Here is a 23,248-nt window from a genome sequence, read left to right on the forward strand (position 1 = left end):
AACACATGGAAAAAGCAGATTAAAAAAATCTTAATTTTAATTTTTTGAGCGCAGTTATATGTTGAACAATGCAACTAAAAACAAAAAGAAATCTACTACAAACATCTACAAACAAAATCCTAACATTTCTTTTAAAAAAATTACTTTTTTTAAAGTGGGGTTCCAAATTCACACAACTGGGGCTCCCTCACCAATTTTGAGGAAACTTTACAGTTTTGTTCATTTTTAACTTATGGATTCTTGTTCTACGCACCAAAATAGACAAAACTATAAAGTTTCGTCAAAATCAATGAGGAAGCCCCTCTACTCCATAATTACAAACACATGTATTTTTTGACATTAAGAAAATTATAATAGAATTAAAAACGTATTTATTTCATAATTGTACACTATTACAGAAAATAATAAAGAAACAGAAAATATTCCATTACGTCGGTGGATTCGGTGTCATTTCACTTCAAAAGAAAATAGGGCAATATGTAAATACTGCCCCAAACAATACAGTTTGCAAGCCAATCAAGAAGTTTTAGAACATTTGCGTCATTGCCATCAAGATAAACTAACACTATCAGAAAAACAACGTCTTCAAGACAAATTCATACACTGGGTTTGGGACTATATGCGTCCAAAAGAACATGTAGCGCAGTGTAAAATATGCTTGAAAACCATCCCAGATTATAATATGTATAATATAAAGAGACACCTGATAAAGATTCATGGGTAATCATACATATATTATAATAAGACTTTAACAATAACTATTTTAATGTTAATTTTGGCTTAATAATGGAGAAATAACAAACTAGAAAAACTGCAACTTCTCGCAATTGTTTTAGTTTGTTATTTTTCCGTTACATTTTTTATTTTTTAATCAATCTATTTATAAATATAGAATAACGACTCCGAAAGAAGTAGACGATAATGCCGCAAGATCATCAAAAAGATGTCCAATTGAAAAGGAGCAAGCTGAAAAGGAGCAAGTTCACGAGTAAGCACATATTTAAAAATTTTTAAAAGATAATTAAAGTTATGAAGGTTATGTAAATTTAAAGTTATATAAATTTCAAGATTAGAAATACCATAATTAAATATTTTTTTTAATATTATTATTTTAAACAATTTTTTAAATGTAAAATAATTATTACAGAAACATAAAATAAGTGTAACGTAAATATTATTTTAAATAATTTATTAAAATCTTAAATTATTATCAGAAATTAAATTTTATCTAAATATTTGTCCTAGATTATTATTTCAAATATATAATTATTCTAACATAAATATTAAATCAATATTAAATAAAAATTTTTTATAACGTTTCCTTACATAAACTTAATTTATTGCTTAAAACTAAACAAAATTGCACCTTATAAATATTAATAAAAACGTTATCTTTCTATTATTAGATAATGGAAAGAATAAATGTCTCTCTATTTTATACATTTATTTACTTTTTTTATATAAAATTTGCTAGAAACGAAATCTTCAGAAACGATAATATAAAATGTACAATTTACATGGTCTTTCTTAATTTTTTTCTTAAGGTATTTTATAGAAGTGTTTTGTTTATTTTTAATTTTTCTTTATTTTTAAATATTGCTTTTGTTTTTAAGATATACAATTTTAATATCTTAATTTCTTGGACACTTTTTTTAGATTTCAGAAGCATTGTTACAAAATGCGCAACATTATTATAAAAACTTTTATATCATCTTATAGAAAACACTTTTCTATTAAATGTTATTTTTCCGTTACATTTTTTATTTTTTTAATCAATCTATTTATAAATATAGAATAACGACTCCGAAAGAAGTAGACGATAATGCCGCAAGATCATCAAAAAGATGTCCAATTGAAAAGGAGCAAGCTGAAAAGGAGCAAGTTCACGAGTAAGCACATATTTAAAAATTTTTAAAAGATAATTAAAGTTATGAAGGTTATGTAAACTTAAAGTTATATAAATTTCAAGATTAGAAATACCATAATTGAATATTTTTTTTAATATTATTATTTTAAACAATTTTTTAAATGTAAAATAATTATTACAGAAACATAAAACAAATGTAACGTAAATATTATTTTAAATAATTTATTAAAATCTTAAATTATTATTAAAAATTAAATTTTATCTAAATATTTGTCCTAGATTATTATTTCAAATATATAATTATTCTAACATAAATATTAAATCAATATTAAATAAAAATTTTCTATAACGTTTCCTTACATAAACTTAATTTATTGCTTAAAACTAAACAAAATTGCACCTTATAAATATTAATAAAAACGTTATCTTTCTATTATTAGATAATGGAAAGAATAAATGTCTCTCTATTTTATACATTTATTTACTTTTTTTATATAAAATTTGCTAGAAACGAAATCTTCAGAAACGATAATATAAAATGTACAATTTACATGGTCTTTCTTAATTTTTTTCTTAAGGTATTTTATAGAAGTGTTTTGTTTATTTTTAATTTTTCTTTATTTTTAAATATTGCTTTTGTTTTTAAGATATACAATTTTAATATCTTAATTTCTTGGACACTTTTTTTAGATTTCAGAAGCATTGTTACAAAATGCGCAACATTATTATAAAAACTTCTATATCATCTTATAGAAAACACTTTTCTATTAAATGTTATTTTTCCGTTACATTTTTTATTTTTTTAATCAATCTATTTATAAATATAGAATAACGACTCCGAAAGAAGTAGACAATAATGCCGCAAGATCATCAAAAAGATGTCCAATTGAAAAGGAGCAAGCTGAAAAGGAGCAAGTTCACGAGTAAGCACATATTTAAAAATTTTTAAAAGATAATTAAAGTTATGAAGGTTATGTAAATTTAAAGTTATATAAATTTCAAGATTAGAAATACCATAATTGAATATTTTTTTTAATATTATTATTTTAAACAATTTTTTAAATGTAAAATAATTATTACAGAAACATAAAATAAGTGTAACGTAAATATTATTTTAAATAATTTATTAAAATCTTAAATTATTATTAAAAATTAAATTTTATCTAAATATTTGTCCTAGATTATTATTTCAAATATATAATTATTCTAACATAAATATTAAATCAATATTAAATAAAAATTTTCTATAACGTTTCCTTACATAAACTTAATTTATTGCTTAAAACTAAACAAAATTGCACCTTATAAATATTAATAAAAACGTTATCTTTCTATTATTAGATAATAGAAAGAATAAATGTCTCTCTATTTTATACATTTATTTACTTTTTTTATATAAAATTTGCTAGAAACGAAATCTTCAGAAACGATAATATAAAATGTACAATTTACATGGTCTTTCTTAATTTTTTTCTTAAGGTAGTTTATAGAAGTGTTTTGTTTATTTTTAATTTTTCTTTATTTTTAAATATTGCTTTTGTTTTTAAGATATACAATTTTAATATCTTAATTTCTTGGACACTTTTTTTAGATTTCAGAAGCATTGTTACAAAATGCGCAACATTATTATAAAAACTTCTATATCATCTTATAGAAAACACTTTTCTATTAAATGTTATTTTTCCGTTACATTTTTTATTTTTTTAATCAATCTATTTATAAATATAGAATAACGACTCCGAAAGAAGTAGACGATAATGCCGCAAGATCATCAAAAAGATGTCCAATTGAAAAGGAGCAAGCTGAAAAGGAGCAAGTTCACGAGTAAGCATATATTTAAAAATTTTTAAAAGATAATTAAAGTTATGAAGGTTATGTAAATTTAAAGTTACATAAATTTCAAGATTAGAAATACCATAATTGAATATTTTTTTTAATATTATTATTTTAAACAATTTTTTAAATGTAAAATAATTATTACAGAAACATAAAATAAGTGTAACGTAAATATTATTTTAAATAATTTATTAAAATCTTAAATTATTATTAAAAATTAAATTTTATCTAAATATTTGTCCTAGATTATTATTTCAAATATATAATTATTCTAACATAAATATTAAATCAATATTAAATAAAAATTTTCTATAACGTTTCCTTACATAAACTTAATTTATTGCTTAAAACTAAACAAAATTGCACCTTATAAATATTAATAAAAACGTTATCTTTCTATTATTAGATAATAGAAAGAATAAATGTCTCTCTATTTTATACATTTATTTACTTTTTTTATATAAAATTTGCTAGAAACGAAATCTTCAGAAACGATAATATAAAATGTACAATTTACATGGTCTTTCTTAATTTTTTTCTTAAGGTATTTTATAGAAGTGTTTTGTTTATTTTTAATTTTTCTTTATTTTTAAATATTGCTTTTGTTTTTAAAATATACAATTTTAATATCTTAATTTCTTGGACACTTTTTTTAGGTTTCAGAAGCATTGTTACAAAATGCGCAACATTATTATAAAAACTTCTATATCATCTTATAGAAAACACTTTTCTATTAAATGTTATTTTTCCGTTACATTTTTTATTTTTTTAATCAATCTATTTATAAATATAGAATAACGACTCCGAAAGAAGTAGACGATAATGCCGCAAGATCATCAAAAAGATGTCCAATTGAAAAGGAGCAAGCTGAAAAGGAGCAAGTTCACGAGTAAGCACATATTTAAAAATTTTTAAAAGATAATTAAAGTTATGAAGGTTATGTAAATTTAAAGTTATATAAATTTCAAGATTAGAAATACCATAATTGAATATTTTTTTTAATATTATTATTTTAAACAATTTTTTAAATGTAAAATAATTATTACAGAAACATAAAATAAGTGTAACGTAAATATTATTTTAAATAATTTATTAAAATCTTAAATTATTATTAAAAATTAAATTTTATCTAAATATTTGTCCTAGATTATTATTTCAAATATATAATAATTCTAACATAAATATTAAATCAATATTAAATAAAATTTTCTATAACGTTTCCTTACATAAACTTAATTTATTGCTTAAAACTAAACAAAATTGCACCTTATAAATATTAATAAAAACGTTATCTTTCTATTATTAGATAATAGAAAGAATAAATGTCTCTATTTTATACATTTATTTACTTTTTTTATATAAAATTTGCTAGAAACGAAATCTTCAGAAACGATAATATAAAATGTACAATTTACACGGTTTTTCTTAATTTTTTTCTTAAGGTATTTTATAGAAGTGTTTTGTTTATTTTTAATTTTTCTTTATTTTTAAATATTGCTTTTGTTTTTAAGATATACAATTTTAATATCTTAATTTCTTGGACACTTTTTTTAGATTTCAGAAGCATTGTTACAAAATGCGCAACATTATTATAAAAACTTCTATATCATCTTATAGAAAACACTTTTCTATTAAATGTACGTTTTTAAATTTTATTTTTATTTTTTGTTTAAGAATTATTATTAAAAAATCCTGTAGCTCATTCTTAGCAACTTTTTTTAAAATTAAGTTATTAAATTGAACTTCTTTTTAAATAATATAATACGTTTTTATGCATTAAACAATAAAATGTTTATAAAATAAAAATACTAAAAATGAACATTTTAAAAACAAATGTGATTTGATGACTACGAAGTAATAGTAAACAAAACATTTTTTTTACATATAGACGATTATTTATAATAAAATTAACTATGTAATAGAAAGAGCAAGCTACGTATCTATAATTTCGATAACAAAGGAATGCATTGGTTTATTCTAAAACAATTTTATTTTCTAATTGTAATTTTAATTAGTTTTTAAGCAACGTTATAATGCAATACTTATTAGCAATGCTATATTTATTAAAAGATATATGTTAATATAAATAGTTACAAAATAATATATTATAAATATTTATATAACTTAAATATTTATATTTATATAACTTAAAGTTAATTTACATAATTTTAATTTTACAATTATTTAATAAAAATATAAATATATAAAGCTGTATGTGCATATAATAAAATTTCTTACCAATCATCGTAGTATACAGTTAAATAGAATGTAATTCTATGTTTTTAAAAAAGTAAAGCAAAGGGAGGTTAATGTTACATTAATGAAAATAAATATTATTATTACGTAAATATATATATAAATAGTATATATATATATAAATAGTATATATATATATATATATATACTTATGTATATAATATATGTATGTACGTAATGACGTAGTACAATTGCGATTAATTTCTCCGTCACATTTCTTATTTTGTTAATCAATCTGTTTATAAATATAGGATAATCGATCTAACAGAGGACAACGATGCAGATATTAATAGACAGAAAGTAACAGAAAAAATAGGTGCTTTTAAAGATAATTATTAATAGTATTATTAATTATATTTAAACGGATTTAATAATATTAGTACTTTTTATTTTACAGAGAATCGTTCGAATCCGTTAACATGGACAATTAATGACGTAATAAGTTTCATTAGTATGGGTAATACGGACCCAGAATTAAGTCAGGAGATATACCTGTTTAGAAAACACCGTATAGATGGAAAGGCTCTACTTCTCTTGAATTTTGAAATCATGACAAAAACTATGAAAGTAAAATGTGGCCCGAGCTTAAAAATTAATTTAATGATAAAAAATTTAAAAAGAGAAAGCGGGCTTCATGATTATGGAGACTAGAACCAAGAGATTTCCATGGTTTTAAGTGAGACGAAAATCTGTTAGAAATGTAGTACCAAATAGTGGCACTAGTGACGCTGGTACACCGGAATATGTTCTAACTCTAAATTCAATCGTAGTTTAAGTTTATCGTAATCGGCATAGATATCTATAAGATCTATAGTAATCGACCGCATAGACTTCCTAAAATAGACTGCTCATGAAAGTAATGGAGTATCCGTCACTGAAAAGGATAACTGTCATTAATATGAATTGTTATCTCTTTCTAATGCAGATCATTAGGAAAGCATAGCGACCAATAACGGTGTCAGATCGTGAACGTGTTTTGTCATAGTATGCATAGCGCCCTGATCGTTTGTTACTACATTTCTAACAAATTTTCACCTCACTTTTGGATGTCAAATCAGACATAGGTATATCTCCTGACTTAGTTTGTCGTAGGTTCTCGTAGGTTCTCGTAGGTTGTCGTAAGTTCTAGTTTTTATAATAGTTTTCATAATAATCTAAAATATGCATTTTATGTATTCTGACCAATTTAGATTTATGTTTTAAATATTACAAGTTAATGTTCACACAGAGAGAAAAATTTCTTTAAATTGAATAAACCGTTTATAACATAATGTAATAGTATATAATATGTAAACTATGTTAATAGTATATAATAATATAAGCTATATTAGTATATAATAGTATAAGATATAATAGTATATAATAGTGTAACCTATATTAGTAATTATATAATATATTAAACAATATATTATAATAATATATTATTAATATGTGATAATAGTATATAATAATATATTAGAATAGAATATATATAATATATGCTTAAAATAGTCAAACAAAACTACCCTAGTAGCAAAAAACATTGGCGCAATATTGCAGAGTAATATAAAAACAATATTCCCAATATTGGTCCAATATTGTAAAGTTGACGCTTTATCTTATTTAGCCAATTTGTCTAAGAAGAAATATTGGTTCAATATTGGTTCAGCATTGGGCCAGTATTGAACCAATCAATTTTTTATATTGGACATTAATTGCATTTTAATTTGGAGCCAATATTTTAATCAATATTGGTGTTACATTGGGAAACATTGGGAAAACATTGGCCAATGCATTCCCAATATAACCAATATTTAACCAATATTAGCCAATAATAGCCAATATACTGCCAATGTATTTTGCTACTAGGATATTTATTAAATTTAAAGAAATCTCTGTGTAAATTATTACTGTCATGAAATCTTAATGTGATAAAACATGCACAGAAATGTTAATATAAAAATTAAATACATAGAATAATAAAATAAATCAATAATAAAAAATTAATTAATTGGTAATTTGTACTTTGTAAATTGTATTATTTATTAAAAAGTAATATATTTTCTGTGCAACTAATCTATTGTTGTGTCATTATTCTGTGCATAAAAGCATTAACAGTATAGTTTTCGAAAAATCAAAGTTATCAAGAATAATAAACTAAATTAGTTGGTAATTTGTATTTTGTAAAGTACATTATTTTTTTTTAAAGTAATATATTTTTTGCATCAATTGATTCATTGTTGTATTATTATTGTGTGCATAAAAACATTAATAGTACAATTTTCAAAAAACCAAAATTATTAGATGTTTCTGTTTTGTCAAGAGGTATCAGAATGTAAATTATCTAATATAAGCTATTGATTTTTCAATAACTCTACTTTCATACCTTTATATGCAAAGCAATATGCAATGCATATCTATATATATAAGTACCCCCTCTTCTTCAATTTTCGACAATATGACTGTATGACAATACGACAGCTAAAATACGCTGAAAGTTCGACTCAGTCCAACTATCAGCGAAGCACGCCAAATACGAAATATAAAATTAACATCATGATGGTAAAATATATTTTGAATAAAATAAAAATGGAAAATATTAATTTTTAATAGGATATAAAAATATTGAAACAAAATTGATATATGTCTAGTATATATATGATAACAATACTAAGGTTAGATTAATTTATTTAATAGTATTCTTTTTTTTGTATTTTTTGTAGGAAATTTTAGAAATGTCGTACACCTGTGGTGTGTGCGAAACAATTTGTAGTGAACAAGAAATGTCTTCCCATTCGTGTCTAGAGGGTTATAATTACTGGCAAATAGATAAAAATTTATATTTTTATCTTCAAACCGGTGAGTGTATATGTGATACATATTTTTGTATTATATATTAAATGTTACTAGTATTCAAGAATTAATGTAATATACAGACGATGGAAAAATCATCCGTAAAAGTTTGGTGAATGATGTAGAAACAATTGTTATGGAAGATAACCAAATTCCAAACAAAGAAACTGATACTGTAAATAATTGGCGAAATTAAAAAATCATGGAAGAGAAACATTTAATAGAAGAAATTTATAAACGTCCTCCATTATGGAATTTTAAGCTTCCTCTCGTTCAAAGAGGTCTGCAAATTAAAAAAAAAACTATGGGAAGAGGTAGCTGCATCAATGGATGGTAACATCGAATAGTTGTAATTTAACTTGATTAATGTTGGATTAAAATTTGTAATGTAAATGTTTTTTTTCTTTTCTAGGTAACATGGATGTCCAAACTATTAAAAAAAAGTGGAAATCACTGTGTGATACCTTTAGAATTCATTACAAAAATAAGCAGCATTAACGGAGTGGCTCAGCAAGAACATTAAATAAAAAAGAATGAATTCATTATAAACAGATGCAATTTCTTTGTGATGTGCAGCTGGAAAGCAAGTATGTATACGATTTTACGAACATAAGAATGTATTTTAATGCAGTAGTGCATTTTTGTTTACAATTTATTGATACAAATTAAATCAAAATTATATATTACAGAACTGTAACAAATATTCCAACAACGGAGGTTCATGATATTGATCAATATACTGATAATGAAAATATTAATGATATTATCAGTAACAGTAGTGGATCGCGTGAGTTTATCTTATTACAGAGTATTAAGAAATAACATTATAATTTTTTGTGATATTATATATTTACTAAAGGTCGTGTGTGTGTGTGTGTGTGTGTGTGTGTGTGTGTGTGTGTGTGTGTGTGTGTGTGTGTGTGTGTGTGTGTGTGTGTGTGTGTGTGTGTGAAAAATGTAGTTTGAAAGATAAATATCTTTAATAAAAAACATTGTAGTGATGGTTATATTTCTTTTTATTACTGGACGTATATTTTTTTTTAATATCAATTTTTATAAAACATAATTTATTGAAAATGATTTATGTTAATGTATTTTTTGTATTTTTTATAATGAAACATACCAAAAAGTATTTAAAGTTTGAAATCTTTACTTTTAAAATCAGTGTTTTAATGAAAGACTATTAAAAGTAATTTTCTACGATGCTACACGGATATAAATAAAGATATTGTCATGGTTAGGCGATGAGTATTGTATAAAGGTTTTGTTCCTTCACGACCGAACCATGTAAACGATGGCGTCAAAGAATCTTTCAATGCCTCTTTAAAAGATAAATTTATTGTTTCTTTTAAATTGAAGCCTCCTATGTTGCGGAAATAATTAATCTAAAAAAAATTTTTTTAATGTATTTTATATTTTACAAATTTTTTAAAATACAGATTTACATTGATGACATCTTAGTTTTTAACAGTATGCAAACAGTACTAGTACTTTTATAATCAAAAATAAAAAAATGTTTATAAATATAAGTTGTTTGAACTTATTATGTTTTATGTTTTATTTAAAGTTGTAACTAAAATTAAAAAAAAAACAATAGCAGATTTGGTTTTAGTTATATATATTTATGCATAGGACATAAAAATAAATTGACAATTGGTGCAATAGTTCATTATTAATGCATAATTTTTGTAAAAATGTATAACATAATTGCACTAAAAATACAATAATATAACAAATTATGATGCGAGCAAGGCTGCTATTGCTTCTTTAATATTATATTTATTTTAATCTTATAATAAATCTTTATACATTTAAATAATATTTTTTTATTATTTCTTATTTTAAAACAAATTTAGTGCAGTATGACTGTTAAAATGTAGAACAACGTATATACAGGGTATCTCAAAACATGTGGGTCAACGCTTGTAAAAAGGTAATTTTCGAGATATAAATATTTAAAACTGAATCACAAATTTAAGAACATCCTATATAAAAAGCTTTGTACTTGCTACGTCACCATATTCATCATTATTAATCATTTCAAAGTTTTCAGTTAAAGAAGAGATAGGTAACATAGCCAGTTTTTATGGTATGTTTGGTTGATCTTGAACACATTTTAAAATTTCATGCAACAGTGCATTTGTCTTGCTGTAAAAACAAAGGAAATATACAAATTCAATGTCATGGAGATATCGAGCATTAATAAATGTATAGTATATGATGTATAATACTTACTTTATTTTTACTTCCATACAATTTATACGATTTTTGACATTAAGAAAACTATAATAGAATTAAAAACGTATTTATTTCATAATTGTACAATATTACAGGAAATATACAAAAAACAGCTTCCACTACGCCGATGGCTCCGACGGCATTATATATTACAAGAGAATGGGGAATCCAAATTTGAAAGAAGTTTTAGACAATAATCATATAGCATTATAATCAAGAAGACATTCATTCAAGCTAATATCAAGTAAGGAACAGCATGTCCTTGAATAAGCGTGTATTAAAAAATTATTTAAGGTAAGAAAGCCCCTCTCCTCTATAATTACAAATGCATTTATTTTTTGACATTAAGAAAACTATAATAGAATTAAAAATGTATTTATTTCATAATTGTACAATATTACAGGAAATATAAAAAAAACAACTTCCACTACACCGATGGCTTTGACGCCATTATATATTAAAAGAGAATAGGGAATCCAAGTTTGAAAGAAGTTTCCAAGAAGACATTCAAGCCAATATGAAATAAGGAGCAACATGTCCACGAATAAACGTATTAAAAAATTATTTAAAAGTTAGTTAAAGTTATTTGAATGTTATGTAAATTTAATAAATTTAATAAATTATTTAAATTTCAAGATTTAGGAATTACAAATGTTTACCAAACTATTACCCAAACAACAAAACCATAATTTAAATATTTTTTTAAATATTATTCTAAACAGCTTTTTAAACGTAAAATAATTATTACAGAAAAATAAAATAAGTGTTACGTAGATATTATTTTAAATAATTTATTAAAATTTTTAATTAATGTTACAGATATTAATTAAATGTTATATAAATATATGTTCTAAATTATAAATTCAAATAATTAATTATTGTAACAAATATTAAATCAATATTAAATAAAGATTTTTTTAATATTTTTAAAAATATTTTTTAAAGATTTAAATAAATATTTTAAAAATATTAAATGTTATGTAAATATTATTTTAAACGTTTTATTAAAAATGTTAAATTAATATTAAATAAATATTAATTGAATATATAAATATTTGCCCTAAATCATTATTTTAAATAATTAATTATTAAAATATAAATATTAAATTAATATTAAATAAATATCTTTTAAAAATTATTTTAAATATTTTTTTAAATTTAAAATAAATTTTAAATAAACATTAAATAAATGTTACATAAATAATTTTCTTAAACTATTATTTAAAAAATAATAATTTTTAAATATTAAATAAACGTTAAATAAACGTTTTATAAATATTTTTTAATTAGTATTTAAAATTAATAATTAATATAAAATAAATGTTTAATAAATATTGAATAAATATTATTTGTACAATAAACGCTAATAATTTTAAAACAATCAAATAAATATTTAAAAACTATTTATAAAATATTGCTTGTTATTGGGATGTATCAAATCTTGAAATCTTTCTTACAAATTTTGTAAAATTCCATAGCATAAATTAAGAATTAGTAAATTGTTTATTAAAGTATTGATTTTAAATGTAAAAATTTTTAACTGTAAAATGTTTTTTTGCAAAATTTATTTATTACGGTTTATTTTTTGTGTATTCTTCCCTTTTTTACATTACATACGTTTTAAATAAAGAATATATAAATTGTAGTATTATGTGCAATATTTTTTTTAACTTTTCAATACTGTATAGGATAGTTTCATAAGTTTGGAATAAAAATAATATTGTTTTCTTATTTTATGTGTGCATATTTGTTTTATATTAAATAATATATAATTTGTCAATAGTATGCATTTATACATCGTCAATAATGCCGTCGATAATAATCACCGTAAATAATTAATCGCTGCTCAATTCAATCGTTAAATTTGGATATTTTAGTATATACGAATGGCGAACTTGCAATACCACATGTAATAATACCTCAAGATACTGTTCCAGTGAGCACTGGTTTTTATCTTGGACGTTTAAAGATTAAAGGACCTAAAATTAATTTAATATATTAAATTGTTGCATTATTAAATTATTATTACTTAATAAATTTACCGCGTATAACTATAAAAAGTTACGCTGCATGCGGCAATTTCGCCTTTTAATGGACCAATACATATATAGATTTCATGAACAGGAGAAGATCCAATCAGCCGTATAACCAATTTGTGACAAGCAACACAATCGACGTACTCCTGTTAAACATGTTGAAGTTTATCTGACAAAAAACTACTTGAAGTAGTGCCCCATTCACAAAGCCATGCCTCTCCCGTTGGTTCACTTTCTGGTGATGTCAATTCGATGGGTTGTACTCTTTTATTGAACTTTAATGGAGACGCCAGCTTAAGCAAACCAATGTCATACAGGCCAACGCCACTGAAAAATAAAAAAATATGTAACTTAACATATTTATAAAAATATATATTTATTAATTGCAAGCTTTTAAAGGACAATTGTGTTAAATCATTATTACATTTAAAAAATTGAAGTGTTAGTAAAAAAATAATAATAATAATTTACAAATTATCAGATATGTTATATATGTATAACAAATATAACATAGTAAATCTTAAGATTTACTTTGTTCATCAAAAATTTTTAAGAATTCTTATATATATGTATTAACTCATAAGTACTTCAAAAAAATAATTGTTGATGTTAAAGAAAAGAAATGGAAAATGTACTATTATTGTTTACTATGTTAGTTTCGAAATTCATTTTGTTAAACGCTCATTTTTGTTATGCTACAGAAAAAACCTAATTACTCAAAATTCAAAACAATATTATAAAAATTGTTCTATTATCTGAGAAGACACTTTTTAGTGTATTTATATTTTCAAAAATTCTATTTTTTATTTTTGTTTAAAAAATGATTCGTAAATTATAAGGTGTATTGGCGATCTTATTCTATATGTTAAAGATTTTCTATACATTAATTTGAATAAATGCTAGTTAAATTGTTCATATTTATTCTTGGAAGTTCTCATGTACGAAAGCTTGTGTCACTTTGACTGTTTGTTTGGAGTCCTCATTAATGTAGATGTTGTACTTCCCAGCTTTGACTCTAAGATTGTCTAGGGAAGGATTTGCTTGAACACAATGCCCTGCTGTTGCCCATCTTTCGTTAAAAATCGATCCAGTGCAAAAATGTTGTGAGTATGATTGAAGGGAAACTATGAATGGATAAGCTCCCACTGGTGCATCTTCATCTCCGTGCACTTAAAGCAAGATGGGCGATCAAATGTCTTTAAGGCAGCAAAATTGGCAGCATTTGGAGACCTACTCGGAGTCTTTGTAAAATTTAAAATTATAATGTTTAAAAAAACATTTTTGCAACAGAATAATTTAACCGTAGCAGTAAATTTAAGATATCTTTATAAAATAAAATTAAAAGAATTTGTAATAATAGGGTAGAAACTAAATCTTACAACTTCCTTTATATGATTCATGGAAATATTTTGACTATTATTTATTTAATAAATTATTAAGATATATATAAAATTTTTAAGAAAAATTTTTTATGTTTTGCTTTGTTGTTTACTTTTAACTTGATATAAATTTTGTAGTTGTATATACATATATGATGAAGATTGACTTACCAGTAACCGCTACTGCTAGAACAGCAAAGAACACAATTGCTTTAAAAAACATTCGTTGTTTGATGTTAATCCAACAAATTGACTGTATTTCATATTTAATCTGTTAAATGTATCCGTATCGCATGATATCAATGATAATGATGTATTGATAATTCATTTATATTAATAAGAATTTATATTACGGTTAAATAGATTTAACTGCAGACAAAATTTCCTTATGACTTGATGTATATTCATTTTAAATTACAATTTATCGAAATTTAGAACCGGAAAATCAGTTTGTACATATGAATCACACTCTTAATAAATATATATATACATGTGTGTGTTTATATACATATTTGCTTCAGCATAAAAAGATTATTTATTTTCCGCATTCCTTTTACACTTTTATAGCGGAATCATAATTGATTATTGTCAGACAACGATAATACGATGATCCATCATAATTGGATTATAGCTTATTATAAGTTGATTGAACTTAAAACAAAGTTATATTGTTATTATTAAAATAAATTTTATATTTAATTAGCAGATTAAAATTGTGATTTAAGCAATATCAAAATAAATAATAAATAAATAAAAAAATCTTATAATGTCTTATATTATTGTTGTACATGTATTATTTTTCATTAAATTTAGTTTATTTTAAAGTTATTACCATTAATAAAACAATATAAATATTTATAAATTTTTTGTTCTTTAATACTATTTTTTAGCAGCTATATTTTTTAATAATTCATTGATAAACTTTTTTAAAGATTAAATTAAGTAAATAAATAAGCTAAACTTCATAACATAATATATGAATAAATATTTTTTGCTTGTAAAACTCTGTGACTTATGTATTTGTACATTTTATGGCAGTATTTCTAATGTCATTGAATAAGATTTAAATTCAAGTGTCATTTTTTGTCACAAAATTTATACAGACTTTAATATTCAGATCAAATGTATAAGGTTTATAGTGGCGTCCTTTAAATTAGCTTCCGCATGTTATTTGATTAAATCAATATACATCAAGTCACAAAGAAATCTCGTCTACAGTAAAATCTTTTTATCTTAATACGAATCTTTGTAGATTTAAATGGATTATCAACGCATAATTATCATTGATATCGTACAATACGAATACATTCGACAGAATGAGTATAAAAAGAATCCAATTTGTTGGATTTGACATCAAACAGCAAGATGTTCTCTAAAGCAATCGTGTTCTTTGCTATTCTAGCAGTGGCAGTCACTGGTAAGTCAATCTTCTCAACATATGTATATACAATATATAAAATTTATATTAAATTAAATATAAACAACAAAGCAAAATATACAAATTTTTTTTAATAATCTCAACTTTATTAAATAAATAATAGTTGAAATATTTCCATGGATCATGTAAAGCAAGTTGCAAGATTTAACTTTTACTGTATTATTACAAATTCTTTTAATTTTGATTCATAAAAATAGATTTAATGCTACAATTAATTTATTCTGTTGTAAAAATGTTTTCTTAAACATTATTAATTTAAATTTTAGAGAGACCCCGAGTAGGTCTCCGGATGCCGCCAATTCTACCGCCTTTTAAAGGCCTTCGCCCGCCAATCTTACCTCAAGTGGTCGGAGGTGACGAAGCTCCGGTAGGAGGTTACCCGTTCATAGTTTCTCTTCAATCATACTCCCAACATTTTTGCGCTGGATCGATTTTGAACGAAGAATGGGTCATAACAGCAGCGCATTGTGTTCAAGCAGTTCCTTCTGCTAACCGTATTACCGTTAAGGCTGGCAAGCATAACGTTAATGCTAGGGAGAACACTGAACAAGTGGTCCAAGTGGTACTAGGTGTCGTACATAGTGACTATCAAGGGTAAATATCAACAATTTAACTAGTATCTGTTCAAATTAATGTATAGGAGATTTAATATATAGAATAAGATCGCCAATACACCAACATATCAGGCTTTTTGGATTATTTTAACAAAACGAAAAATAAAACTTGAAAGAATATAAATAGATAAACTACAAAGTATCTTCTCAGATAATACGACAGTTTTATAATATTATTGCAAATTTTAAATAATAAGGCTTCTGTAGGAAAAACAAAAATAAACCTTTGACAAAATAAGTTCCAAATTAACATAGTTAACAACAATAGCACCTTTTCTTTTTTTAACATCATTTCATTTTGCAATGTATACAAAAATACTTAATATATATAAGAATTTTCATAAACCTTTGATGAACAAAACAAATCTTGAAATTTATTATGTCGCATATATAACGTTTCAATTGACCTGTAGATTATTAATATTATTCTTTTACTAACACTACAATTTGTTATATAATAATAGTTTAAACACAATTGCCCTTTAAAGGTTTGTAATTAATAAATAAATATTTAAAAAAAAATAAATTTTAAAAATATTAAAATTTACTTTTTTTATTTTTCAGTGGAGTTGGCCCATATGACATCGGTTTGCTTAAGCTTGCGTCTCCATTGAAGTTCAATGAAAGAGTACAACCCATCGAATTGGCATCACCAGAAAGTGACCCAACGGGAGAAGCATGGCTTTGTGGATGGGGCTCCACCTCAACTGGCTTTTTGCCAGACATGCCAGATAAACTTCAACATGTTCAGAAAGAATACGTCGATCGTGTTACTTGTCACGAATCGGTCGTACGCTTGACTGGATCTTCTCCCGTTCACGAAACCAATGTCTGTACTGGTCCATTGAAAGGTGGAATCTCCGCATGCAGCGTAAGTTTTAATTATTCGCGGTAAATTAAATAAGTGATATTAATTTACTAATGCGGCAATTTAATATACCAAATTACTTTCAGGGTGATTCCGGTGGTCCTCTAATCTCTAAGCGTCCAGGACAAAAGCCAGTGCTCACTGGAATAGTATCTTGGGGTATTATTCCATGTGGTAGTGCAGGTGCACCATCCGTATATACTAGGGTATCCAAATTTAACGACTGGGTTGACCAGCGGCTTATTATTTACGGCAATCATTAACGACGGCGATATTGACGATGTATAAGTCCATACTGATGACAAATTATAATATATTATTCAATATAAAATAAATATGCAGCATAAATGAATAATAATAATTTTATTCCAAACCTACGATACTGTCCTACATATACAACACTTATGATGCAAAAACTTAATTAATAATTTGATCCAATGAAGAAAGAAGTCGAGATAATTATTTATAATTGGACTGATTAAATTTCAAAGTATTTTATTTTTATTATTATTTATATCTGTTAAAGAACAGATTAAGTATCATTGAGAGAGGGGATTAATGGAGGGAGAATAAGCATAAAAGACCGAGATATCTTATAGATAATATTTGTTTCTTTCTTTCATTTGCTTTTGTTCGCAATTAATTACTCTGCGCTGTGAATGGAATCGAAGTTGATATAGTGATAAAATAAATTAATAATTAAACAAAAAGTAGAATGTATATTTAAGTTATTTTATATATGTTAATAATAGCAGCTTAGTGAAATAATAATGTATGTTTTTGTATATAGAAATAAAATTAGTATTATAATTATGTAAGAAGTTTTATGGTGAATAATTAATATTTAAAAAATTACAGTGTAAAAAATAGTGAATGTGTGAGAGGGATTTAGAAAAATTTAAATTATTTCTTAATATTAAAAATAATATTCTTATTGTTAATGCAGCAAAGTGAATATGTTATATATATGCACTGTACATCAATGTCAGGGTTATGTATTATACTACATGTGATCTTTTTTCTGTCAGAAAAATGTAGTTTGGAAGATTAATATCTTTTATAATAAAATATTGTACGGTTGTATTTCTTTTTATTGCTAAATAAATTTTTTATAAAATATTAATTTTTATAAAATAAAATTTACTGAAAATTACGTATGTTAATGTTTTTGTATTTTTTATAATAAAACGTTCTAAAAAGTATTTTAAGTTTGAAATTTTTACTTTTAAAATCAGTGTTTTAATAAAGGTCTTAGTGGTTTTTTACAAAGTGATTTCTACAAATATAAATAAAGATGTATTAAATCTCAAAATCTTTGTTACAATCTTTGAAAATTTCCATGATATAAATTAAGAATCAGTAAACTGTTTATTAAAGTATTGAATTTAAAAGTAAAAATTTTAAACTTTAAAATGTTTTTTTGGAAAATTTATTGTGATTTATTTGATGATTTATTTTTTGTGTATTCTTCCCTCTTTTACATTACATACGTTTTAAATAAAGAATATATAAATGGTATTATATGCAATATATTTATTTTTAACAACTTTTTAGTATTGTGTAAAATGTAACATTGTGTTTCTTAGAACTTATTGATAAGTTTTATCTAATCTTATCCTTATTTTTTGAATTAAATATTTAAATATTTTTATAAATACAGATTTACATTCCAAAATATAATACTGACAAGTACATTAATCAGAAATGTGACAAAAACAATTTAATATAATTACACATTAATATTATTAATTTTGTAATTCACTAGCTTATTATAAACTTAATCCAGTCTATGTAAGAAGCTACGCGAGTGTAGACCGAAGGCATGTGATTAACACCACACGGATAAATGCCCCAAGAAACAATACCAACTTGGATGGGAACATTATTTTCAAATTGAACCAATGGACCACCTGAGTCGCCCTATAAGAAATATATTTAATCAGAACATATTATACAAAGAAAACACGTTTTGTATTTAATTATCTACGTCTTTGTTGCGTTCTGCAACAAGAATACATTTAAAAATATTATAAATTACATATTGTATTTTCAATTTGTTATTATTGCATATCATGTATGACATATATATACATTAATGTTATAATATTTTTTTAAAATTTAAATAATTTAAATTAAAATTTTATGCTTTGTATAAATTAACAACATAGATTACCATTATAATCGATTAAATAAATAATACTACTATAATATTAATAATGTAAAATAAAAATAACATACTTCTTATAATCATGCAATTATTATTATTATTATTATACTGTAATATTAATTGATATTAATTTTAAGAAAAAATATATAAAGTTTAAATTTGACTTACAGAACAAGCGGATATTTCCCCAATAGCGTCAGTGCATATTTGTGAATTATAAATTTTCGCTGGGTCAGAATCTTTTGAGAATTTTTTCTGACAAGATTTATTGTCCAACAAGGGGATAGTAACTTTTTGAAGAACTTCTGGAAGTAGTGGACGCGATTTCTTGGAAATGGAGCCCCAACCAGAGAGTACAGCATTCCCAGTTCGTACCCTCGCATTGTTTAGGTAATTTGACAGCGGATACTCTCTTATTAAAAACGAGAGGAGTCTTCAGTTCTAGAATAGCGATGTCATATGGACCAACATCTCTACAAAAAAGCAGTATAATTCAGTCCAAAATGTCATAATTATATTTCAGATGCAGTAACTGTTTATTTTATTATCAGTTGGAAAAACTGATAATATTAATTACAAAGGGTTTATTGCAACGGAGTGCACGATATTGTACCATGACATAAATTGGAGATTATGAAATAATTGCGTGTGATAAATACATACTTTTAAATTTTTTGAGAAAACAAACTTATATACATCTCCTGTATTTTAACTCTATTTTAGAAATAATCTACTAATTTATAATTGTAATGTTTATAAATATAATATACATGTATAATTTTACAATATAAATTAATTAATAAATTAATTAATAACATTTTAAATAAGTATAAGGATGATATATAATTTCATGTGAAAATGATCGACTCATAATCAATTCCGATTGTGTTTCCCTACATATATTTTCTAAAAGCTGCATCAGATCTTAAGAAAATCTGCATCAGGCCTTGAAAACAAAGGGTTGAATATAACTTAAAAAATTATACTAAAGAGTGTAAGGAAATTAAAATTGAGATTAGAAATTTAAAGCTGTATTAAGCCTACTAAAAAAATTCTGAAGATTTTAATGAATCTAAAGAAAAGACTTTAATAATGAAAAAGAAATTGAACATTATAGGCATGTATGTAAAAACCTATTACATATTATAGGGCTAAAACAATCTAGCAGGACTCAAAAAGAAATGTAGTTATAGGATCGATAAATCTAGATGATGTCTAGAAGGACATATACTCCTATTAATATTACTATTAAATAAGTATAGAAAATGTGACTTTGTATTATAATATTTTTACAAATAAATATATTTTAATAATATTAAATAATTTTGCAATTCTGTTACAAATTATTAATAGATTATTATAATTTTTGAAGTCACAATTGTAATGTAATAGTGATTAAAAAACAATTTTTTTGTTTCTTATGAAAGTATTATAATTTGAAAAACTGTATCACACAGTTTTTTCAAATTATAATACTTTCATAAAATAAATAAAATATTGTTTTCTTATTTAGCTACAAACTATATATCATAAAATAATTTATGTTAAAATACATTTTTTTAAATTATTTACTTAATTATAATTTTACTTTTTTAAATATGTTTCGCTGTAAAAATAAATATAATAATATAGACATACCCTGAATATTTTTCATGAACATAGGCCGTAGCGACATCAACTACTTGTTCAGTATCTTCTCCTTTTTATTAAGATAATACTTGCCAGCGAAACTTTAAGCGAGCCAATAATTTCATAATGCAGTGTCCAGCAGTCAAGACGAAATTTTTATTTATAATGGAACCACCACAGGAATGAGAAAAAGGAGTGAAGGGTGGAAACCCCATTGTACAGAAACTTGATAAGGAAATTCACCTGGTATGGCATCCTCACCATCGGTAATCCTGGGTTTCAGGCCAAAAGAAACGGCCAGACACACTATAAAAAGATTTAAAAAGTTTTTTAATATCACAATTTTCTTAAAATGCAGCAATACTTTTGCAAAAAAACATTTTGTTTTTGTATTTTTAATATATTTAATATTATTTTTATTTTTTAGAGTATAACTATTTCAGAACCAATCTTTTATTTAAAAAGTAATTTAGATATGTATGTCTGTATAATTATTAAGAGGCATTTTTTTCATAATATAATTTTTTATTTATTAAGTATTTCTTAGAAATAGGTAGCATACGTTAAATTTTGAAAAAGTAATTTCTACAAACCGCATATTCTCCATTATTATTATATTTAGAAATTTAAAATAAATAAATTATTTTTACGAAAAGAGAGAATTATAAAAAAAACTCTTATAAATATATTTAAAATGCATAAAATAAATGTGTTTGCTTACCCTGAAACACCAGAACAGTAGCTAAAAAACACCGAAGCGACATTGTCGGTATGTTGACTTAATTTAAGCATCAAACAAGATCTTACGGTTTATATAGTAACAAACAGTATCTCACGATAAGGTACGCGTGTATTTCGGAATAATAACGCAACTTGATAACACAAATTTCTTCTTGACACATGAAAGCATAGATAAGCATACAATGGCTATTCCTTTAATAATTAATTTGTTGCGGGTAAAAAAAGGCTTTTTAGAAATTAATCTTAATACTATCTTTTTGTAATAATAAAGCTTATTAGCGTTAGTGGAACTTACATGTTATACCAGAACTTGTTTTTTTCTTTTTTATGTCATAGAAACACTTTCATTTATTGTACTATATATTTTCTAATATATTCAAATTAAAATAAAAAGATTAAGCTAAATAAGTTGATATATTATTTTAATTAATAAAGGACAATACATAATACATTATTATTTGTACCAAAGCATTTAATACTAATATATAATAAAATATAATAAATAATAAAACATTTATTAAATTATATTATACATTACATACACTCTCTCTATTAAATTATGCACAGGAACGTTTAGAAAACCGTATAAAAATAAATATTAAAAAAAATAATAAATCTTATAGACAATTTCAGTTTTTTAATATAATTTAATTCTATATAATTAATTTTTATATAAATTAATTGACAAACTTACAATTGTTACAATATCTTTTGTGCTGTCTACATGTATGTAATTTGATAATTGATAATAAAATTAATAATTATTTTAATTACAGATAACGTATTCTTTCTGAGTTTTCAATTTAATGTCAGTTTATCTTTCATCATCGTTATTTACAGCTCATTATTGTGATAATGATTCATTTGTCGATTTCTCAAGACGACAGCGCTCTCTCTCTCTCTCCTTTCTCTCTCTGTATATACATATGTGTGTGTGTGTGTGTGTGTGTGTGTGTGTGTGTGTGTGTGTGTGTGTGTGTAAACTTTATTCATCGATATTTATTGATAAATGGTAAAAACCCGCAACACTTGCATGTCTCACAAAGGATAATATTGATTCAATTTCCATTATTTGGATTAAAAAGAACGTTTCAGAAACGCTAAATGCGCTTTATCAGAAATGTAAAATGTAGATTTTACGTGTTGCAGTAACTAAGCGGGTGGTTGTTCGTATTCCTGCTCAAATCTCGAGCGCAGTCGGAACTATTTGAGTAATATTTAATATTACTATATTAAATATTACTCAAATAATAGGAATCTATATGTTCCACGATCATGTAGTTTCATCGTGTGTGCGTACTTTGGGCAGTATTCATTATTCATTATAGTCAAATCTTATTTGAAGAT

The 23,248-nt window shown here is 23.8% G+C and overlaps 3 protein-coding genes, 1 long non-coding RNA gene and 1 pseudogene across 6 annotated transcripts; 3 read left to right on the forward strand and 2 right to left on the reverse strand.

Moving 5' to 3' along the window:
* Window positions 1–444: 444 nt before the first annotated feature.
* On the forward strand, window positions 445–4,596 carry LOC118648057 (axoneme-associated protein mst101(2)-like). The gene is made up of 6 exons (XM_036294264.1): window positions 445–720; window positions 893–988; window positions 1,794–1,889; window positions 2,695–2,790; window positions 3,596–3,691; window positions 4,497–4,596. The coding sequence occupies exons 1-6, from the start codon at window positions 620–622 to the stop codon at window positions 4,594–4,596; spliced, it is 585 nt and encodes a 194-aa protein (XP_036150157.1). The 5' UTR covers window positions 445–619.
* A 3,576-nt stretch (window positions 4,597–8,172) lies between these two features.
* LOC118648056 lies at window positions 8,173–11,350 on the forward strand. 2 transcript variants are annotated; one of them, XR_004965153.1, is made up of 4 exons: window positions 8,173–9,378; window positions 9,481–9,578; window positions 10,648–10,999; window positions 11,125–11,350. It is a non-coding gene; the product is annotated as an uncharacterized LOC118648056 (long non-coding RNA). The 2 variants fall into 2 exon arrangements; XR_004965152.1 differs by having other exon boundaries at window positions 8,173–9,578.
* Window positions 11,351–13,553: 2,203 nt separating this feature from the next.
* LOC118648055 (coagulation factor IX-like) lies at window positions 13,554–15,109 on the reverse strand. 2 transcript variants are annotated; one of them, XM_036294263.1, is made up of 2 exons: window positions 14,616–15,109; window positions 13,554–14,234 (listed from the first exon to the last, which is right to left on the reverse strand). In XM_036294263.1, exons 1-2 carry the CDS (start codon window positions 14,665–14,667, stop codon window positions 13,984–13,986), a joined length of 303 nt encoding a protein of 100 aa, XP_036150156.1. In that variant the 5' UTR covers window positions 14,668–15,109; the 3' UTR covers window positions 13,554–13,983. The 2 variants fall into 2 exon arrangements, 1 of the variants encoding a protein (XP_036150156.1); XR_004965151.1 differs by having other exon boundaries at window positions 14,158–14,306; window positions 14,616–14,652.
* Window positions 15,110–15,780: 671 nt separating this feature from the next.
* Window positions 15,781–17,715, forward strand: LOC118648058 (trypsin-1-like). Its single transcript, XM_036294266.1, has 4 exons — window positions 15,781–15,861; window positions 16,149–16,476; window positions 17,061–17,367; window positions 17,451–17,715. Exons 1-4 carry the CDS (start codon window positions 15,810–15,812, stop codon window positions 17,625–17,627), a joined length of 864 nt encoding a protein of 287 aa, XP_036150159.1. The 5' UTR covers window positions 15,781–15,809; the 3' UTR covers window positions 17,628–17,715.
* A 1,102-nt stretch (window positions 17,716–18,817) lies between these two features.
* LOC118648059 lies at window positions 18,818–22,335 on the reverse strand (annotated as a pseudogene).
* Window positions 22,336–23,248: the final 913 nt, after the last annotated feature.

This window comes from Monomorium pharaonis, unplaced genomic scaffold, assembly GCF_013373865.1.
Source record: "Monomorium pharaonis isolate MP-MQ-018 unplaced genomic scaffold, ASM1337386v2 scaffold_151, whole genome shotgun sequence".
Taxonomy (NCBI): Eukaryota; Metazoa; Arthropoda; class Insecta; order Hymenoptera; family Formicidae; genus Monomorium; species Monomorium pharaonis.

Bases quoted from the DNA above. Each gene is read 5' to 3' on its own strand.
- LOC118648057 (XM_036294264.1), top strand. From the start codon at position 620: ATGCGTCCAAAAGAACATGTAGCGCAGTGTAAAATATGCTTGAAAACC. The intron at 989-1,793 runs GTAAGCACATAT...TTATAAATATAG, and splicing joins GAAAAGGAGCAAGTTCACGA to AATAACGACTCCGAAAGAAG. The intron at 2,791-3,595 runs GTAAGCACATAT...TTATAAATATAG, and splicing joins GAAAAGGAGCAAGTTCACGA to AATAACGACTCCGAAAGAAG.
- LOC118648055 (XM_036294263.1), bottom strand. From the start codon at position 14,667: ATGTTTTTTAAAGCAATTGTGTTCTTTGCTGTTCTAGCAGTAGCGGTT. The intron at 14,235-14,615 runs GTAAGTCAATCT...TCTTGCTTTAAG, and splicing joins TCTAGCAGTAGCGGTTACTG to TGCACGGAGATGAAGATGCA.
- LOC118648058 (XM_036294266.1), top strand. From the start codon at position 15,810: ATGTTCTCTAAAGCAATCGTGTTCTTTGCTATTCTAGCAGTGGCAGTC. The intron at 15,862-16,148 runs GTAAGTCAATCT...TTTAAATTTTAG, and splicing joins TCTAGCAGTGGCAGTCACTG to AGAGACCCCGAGTAGGTCTC. The intron at 16,477-17,060 runs GTAAATATCAAC...TTTATTTTTCAG, and splicing joins GTACATAGTGACTATCAAGG to TGGAGTTGGCCCATATGACA.